Consider the following 6364-nt stretch of genomic DNA (forward strand, 5'->3'; position numbering starts at 1 on the left):
GCGCAGATTTAATGGCGTTCTTTTGAAAAATGACAACACAGAATCAGTCAGTCTTTGCCCAGTGTTCCCACCACGTTCCCATACCTTTGTGGAAGAGTTCCTGGAGGCTGTCGGCACTCTGGCTCAGGACAGCCCAGACCTCCTCCTCCTGGAGGGGACCTCCTCGGACCTCCAGGGCTTCGGCCAGAGATACGTGCATCTTCTCTGTCAGAGCAGGAAAAAAAAACAGGTACCGATTAACACCTGAAGATCAACATGACATGCCGAAGCACTTTACAGTAGCTCCAACCACAAAGTCAATATTAACCCATAAAGAACTTGTTTTTTATCGCTTTATGGTTTTACTCTGCCCACAAAACAAACAAGAAGTACATACACACATGCTGTACGGCAAACAGTAACTTTAAGTGAAATCACATGTCCTCATCACCTCGCTCCTCCATGTCTTATCGTCCTGAGACGACAAGGAGGTAGACGGACCACATGACGTGCACATGCACGCAGGGCCGGCCCGGCTTCGCCTCGCTTAGCATTCGACAAAGTGGCCGTTCATTGGCTGCAGAATGTACGCAGCTGCAGATTCCAGCTGAGGAGGAGCGTCGTCTACAACGGCATATAGACACTAAAACTACAAACAGACAGGTTGGGTCAAACTAGTTCCCGTGGGTTGTCAAAGCAAAGAACTAATCTGGCAGGAGGGAACAGTATGTAAATTAATAATGGGCTGACGCTAAGACGTAGAAATATGTGAAGTGAATTAAATTACATGACATAAGTGACCACACGGCGTACATGTGTCAAAACATTCCATATTTAGCGAGGAGATCCAATTCAGCTACGTGACCCTCTGAATCTGGGTTACATAAGACCTGGACTTGCATTTGTTCTTGACTTCAGAAGTCATCACTTGTCTGAAAAGTCCTACTGTTCTTTGTTCTACACCGTTCTGGGAATTTTCATTTTGCTCCACATGAGAGATATGACACGCTGGTTTATCGTGCCATCAGCTCCCGTGCTGCCCGGACACTGAGGTCTAATCTTTCTCCATCAGTGACGCAGCATCATGGAAATGTAAGCAAACTATTTCTGTGTTACACCTTTTGATACTGGACGGGAACGAATGAAGTGTGAACAAAACAAAACAGAATTAAATCGGGAAAAACATTGAATAGAGGAGGCCGTCATATCAGTGGCAGGAACAATGACAAGCACTTTAGCAGCACACATAAAAAAAAAAGCAGAACACACCAAATTATACGCAGAAGAAGCAAAAAAAAAAAGAAACAACCCCAAAAAACGTCTGGTGTCTCAGCACCAGTGTGTAACACATCCGTGCACGGCAGCAGTGGCCTCCTCTTTATTATTAGAGTGTATGCCGTTTACCATCTGGCCGGCTTTCCAACTTCCAACACCTTCCGTGTGCAGCTGTGTTATGGTTTTATACGTGATGGTTGGTTGAATACCGCAGCTGTGCCAATCCTTGCTTTTGCCGCGCCGGTCCGAGTACGTGCACGCCCGGGCACGGTTGCCTCCTCACCTTCCGTGAGCACCGGGACCACCTTTTTTTCTTTTTTAAAGACTAAGACTGCGATCCGAGCCCAAACCCGAGCTCTGAAAAAATGATTTCGGTGCAGTAGAAGCAGCAGACGCCGCGTCCTTCAGAGAGAAATATGCCTCGCGTAATAGACGTGGAGGCGTCTCGTCTGAACAGGACAATCCAGGATAAGCCGTGATAAGTCCTCGGAGCTCCTATCGTAGACATTTAAGGTCATCTTGTCTAATAATTTCTAGAATCTTCCTCCGGGCAGGACGGTTGTGTGCCTGCTGCTGTGGTTTCCATCCCAGACCGAGTTTTGGTTTTTTTCACAGACAACATTGATGATCCGCGAAATCGTCTCGAAAATTGACCAATTTACTGCAACTATCTCGTCTAACTACAGCAATACATAATGACGGGGCTGTTTGAAATGATGCTGCAAGCCTGACTCCTGGTAGACTTCAATTCAACCCACTTCCTGCGCCGTCTGTTGACCCCCATGTTTTGAACTGCTTGGGGGCTATTTTTTTTTTCATTGTTTTTCCGCCTCACAAGTTGAAGAAAACCAACGTTTGTCTTGGAGTTGCACAATCCTGCTCTTCAAACCCACTTTTATAAACACAAGAAAACCTGAGCGGGATGAAAATGCACACAAACAGGAAATACTGCATAAATCCCAGCAAAGAAGAGAAAAGATTACTCATGTCTTCCAGAAACAATGGAAGGCATTTGGCTGTTGCTTTTCTTTCTAAAAAAAAAAATTGTACTCTTCCGGGGGGAAACAAGATGTTGGGACCATTTTTCAGAGCTGGCGATGCACGTTGTTGGACTGCCGTGTCCCATCAAAACACACTGAAGCTGATGGAGGCTGCAAACAGAGGGCTAAATATGCCGTTGTCCCGAGATCTACAGTGTTTTTCTCAGCGGGGATAATTAATCACGCATGGCCGCGCCACTGAACTCTGGTACGCAAAAACGAGACCAATCAGAGAATGGGCACAATATGGGACCTTTCAGGGATTATAATGAGCTAAATGTTAGCACATTACTTCTGCATGAAATGAACTGACAGCCTCGTTCACTTTTCTTTCTTTCTTTTTTTTTTTTTTTATTCCTGAAATTAGCACAAAACAACCTGTCTCCGGGCTCCGCGGCCTTTGCAGGGGAGTTAATGAGTAAGCATGTCAAGCGGCCCAAAATGTTTATGCAGGAATGCAGGTTAACCATTCTAGTCAATTGGAGGCGTGAAGCCCGAGGTGAACTGGGTTACTATCCATCTTGCTCATTACCCATGAGAATAGGCCGAGCGGGTGCTGAGAAGACTGATTGTTTTGCGGCCCTTGTTATTTCAGCAGAGACCTACAGTGGAATGTTTTTTATCTGCGCCGAGGCTGCTGCTGCTGCTGCTGCCGGGGCCAGCTCCTCTCACATTGAACCCTGCTCGGGCTCATTATTGAAGAGGGCTTAGGAGGCAGTGGCCCAAAACAGCCAGAGCAGACAGCCCTCACCACTTCACCACCTCATTCTCTCTTTACCCCTCCTCTCCTCCAACCAAAACCCTGTCCCTTTTTTTTTTTTTCCCCTGCAGCGGGGATCGCCGGTTCGCAGGTATTCCCACGCTGTAGCCGGGGGGGGGGGAAAACGGAGCAGCAAAACAAGGCTTAGTCTTCCGCTACCGATCAGTGTTTTAAAGTCCGGGCCACAGTCACAAGGATTTTAAAGAAAATAATCCTGGAAACGTGATAGCGCTCCTCGCTCTGCGCCGAGGGTCGAGGCTTTTCTCTCCCTCCCCACCGCCACCTTCACCGAGGAACTCACAAAATGGATTTGCAATCAGCCCCTTTAACAAAAAATGCACCTCATGTCCCGTTGTGAGTGAGATAAACGCTCAAACTATTAAAGCTGGCGTTACGCTCTTTCAAGTGCTCATCAATCGTCAGTTGCAAGGGCGCAAAGTGATGAGAAAAACACACGTCTCCATGTCAAACTCGCCCTTTAATCGCAGATTTCTCTAAAACACAAAAAAAGGGGATTAACTGAACTCAAACCTTCGAGCTGCCTTCTATTTTTCCAAAAGCACAACTTGTAACACAAGATACGAGGAGGAATTTGTTCATATCCTCCAAACATCAGAAGTGCGGTCTCAGCTGGCAAACACATTTGGACCACGGGGGGACGGCGAGAGAAGGCACTCTGCGCCAACCTTGAGGTGAAAAATCTTCCCCGGAGTCGCTCGTGCCAGGAAAATTCGGCAGCAAACTCTGAGTGAACCTCTATTCCCAGAATTCTTCTGCACACAGTGGGCAGGCAGATGGGATCCAAACACACGCTTATGAATCAACACGACAAATGACGTCAGGATGGGCGTCTCTGAATGTGGGTGATATACAAATGAAAGGAGGAAAACCCACTGATTGTTTTTTATTGGTCGCAACACACGTACAAATTGCCCAATTAGGTAACAGGCTTTGATCAGATTTACTAGGAATTAAGTTAAGCGCAAGGCTGTGCACTAACCTGGGCCCACTACAAGCACTGTGAGTCTGGCACCTTTCAGTCAAAACAATAAGCGACTTTTCCCACTTTTTTTTCCTGTCTTGGTTGACGACTGTTCCGTGATCGTCACCCCAACTCGGCACCGAACACGAGCCTCATTCCTCATACTGGTTTTTGACCTCATCCGCTGCGTTTCTCGTTTTAATCACAGGGTTCCTGCGAGCACGGTGACGCTGCAGTGTACGGTTTCAAAAAAAACAACAACCTCTCAACCCATCAGAGCACAAACCAAACCCACTATTTACCCCCTCGTTTCTTTCCGATGAAGATGCTCACGGCATCTCCATCGCAGTGGGTGAGTTGGCCTTCCACAGCGTCTTCCACTTTTCCTCCTCCCACTCTTGAATGGCAGGCCCTAAACAACCCCCCCCCCCCCTCTCTCTCTCTGCGGTGACCTTTGACTTAACTTGACTACTTTTAGAACCTACTGAAGGAGGGGGGAAGGGGTCCAAGCTTCCCTAGCAGAGGAGGCACCAGAATCCACCCAGTGTGCACCACTCTGACAGGGGGGGGGTGAAATGAAGTTAGTGTCGACTGATCCTCCGAAAAAAAAAAAAAAAAAAAAAGACCCAAACAGTGCGGCTGAACTGAGTGGTGGCTGGTGGTGATGATGAGCAGCCAGCTCGGCGTACAACCCTGTTATTTTTGCAGCGGTGTCTCCTCCCTCGCTCCGTGGCCGAAAGTACAGCGGTCGAAAAAAGAGAAAGATGCCAAAGTGATGCATCACCGAGAGCAGCAGCGCTGCTGTCACGTTCATACGACGCGCGGGCCACCCTATGGATGGAGGCGAAGTGTTTACATGTGATGCCATGTTTGTTTGTTTGCTCTTTTTTTTTTCTATTTTTTTTTTTTTACCCCGCACCGTTAGAAAATACTGCGAAGTTGAAGCCTCATCACAACAAACCATCCAGAATCCCCTCCGAAACTGCGTCCGTTCGAGTTAGCAAAACACGCGACCACTGTGTCAAACAACTCCCGAACGACTTGTTATAGAGATCGGCGAGCCTTACCAGCTGAGAAGGAGCCGGACAATCACTTCAAATGAGAAATATGCGGTAATCCAACGAGGCTATGATGAGTGCGCGCAGGTCCAGAGGCCATCCCATCCACAAAGCAACATCTCGGCCAGTGAGTGCGGCGGCGAGCGGGCAACAGGTTTTGCTAACTTCCCGCTGCGAGTTTATCAACGGACGCCAAAAAAAGAAAAAAAGAAAAAAAAAGAGGGAGGGAGAGAGAGAGAGAGCTTGTGTTTCAAGCCGCCCGCTTCGCGAGAAACAATTATAACTCCCCTTTAGGAAGGAAAAACTGAAAAGCCACTGCTGGGATCCTTCCCTATAGCTGCAGAGTCTCCATAAAGTGCCGCGGATCGGAGTGAAACCCTACTTTAGCCCCGCTAGCGTGGGCTGACTGAGGAGTAACCAGACACCTCAGTGCAGGCCGCTGATTGGCTCCCTCCGCATGGAGGGGGAGTGCCGGTTGGCCGTGTCCATGGCAACGCACACAACTCCCGAGTAAAATGTAGCAGCAGGTAGGGCCATTGGTGGCAAGTTGCTGGAGGATATTCAAACTAGACGGAATAATGTCCTCAATTATATTCTTTAACAAAGTGGAAATAATACTAGTCAATGGTTTTTCGTTGTAATTTTTCTTTTATTTTTTATTTTTTATTTTTTATTTTTAGCTTTTGTTATGGTAAGTAACTGGCAAAGAACAGTCTCGAGTCCCGTGCGGTTCGTCCATTCGCTCCAAGGACTGAAAGTGCCACACAACTGATTAAAAGTAATCTCAGTCCACACTGCGCTCTTTTCCTACAACATCAAAGCTGTTGTCAAGCCAGGAAGCAATTCACCGCTGAGGACTTCCTTCCTATATGGACGCCCCAGTGACAATGCACATGAAATGCTCGCTCTCTCGTGCCATCTAGCGTCCCTTTGTCATCATTACACACCGTCCAGTCAAAACACGTCAAGATGAAAGAGACAAGTGGCATGGAGTTGGGAAAAACATCAACAAAAACCCCAACAAAACAGATAAGGTACGACAATTTCAGAGACAAAGAGAAGACTGAGTGCTTAGATGATTTAATAACAATGATTGATTGATAAGGGGCACTTTCCAGAATCCCTGAGGAAATGCATACGCTTTTGAAAGGCTTTGAGATATACTAGGAGGAAACTACTGCCATACCAGCACATGTGACGTCTGTGTTTACCTTGAGGGTAAGGAGGCCCCATCAGGAGAATAATATGGAGAACATGGACAGGCAACTGA

General features: G+C 47.3%; 1 protein-coding gene across 7 annotated transcripts in view; it reads right to left on the reverse strand.

The window, feature by feature from the left end:
- Positions 1-5547, reverse strand: part of ptpn13 (protein tyrosine phosphatase non-receptor type 13) — a 38351-nt gene extending 32804 nt beyond the window's left edge. For 2 of the 7 annotated variants that reach the window (XM_076043547.1, XM_076043546.1), the window contains exons 1-2: positions 5104-5547; positions 85-204 (exon numbers count right to left, since the gene is read on the reverse strand). In XM_076043547.1, coding sequence (XP_075899662.1) covers positions 85-199 — 115 coding nt within the window. In that variant the 5' untranslated portion in view covers positions 200-204; positions 5104-5547. The remainder of the gene's footprint in view (positions 1-84; positions 205-5103) is intronic. The other 5 variants (XM_076043552.1, XM_076043550.1, XM_076043554.1 and 2 more) reach the window with 3 other exon arrangements.
- Between the last annotated feature and the right edge of the window lie 817 nt (positions 5548-6364).

This window comes from Nelusetta ayraudi, unplaced genomic scaffold (assembly GCF_046127955.1).
Source record: "Nelusetta ayraudi isolate G7.1 ecotype Tasmania unplaced genomic scaffold, CSIRO-AGI_Nayr_v1 ptg000076l, whole genome shotgun sequence".
In the NCBI taxonomy this organism is placed as follows: Eukaryota; Metazoa; Chordata; class Actinopteri; order Tetraodontiformes; family Monacanthidae; genus Nelusetta; species Nelusetta ayraudi.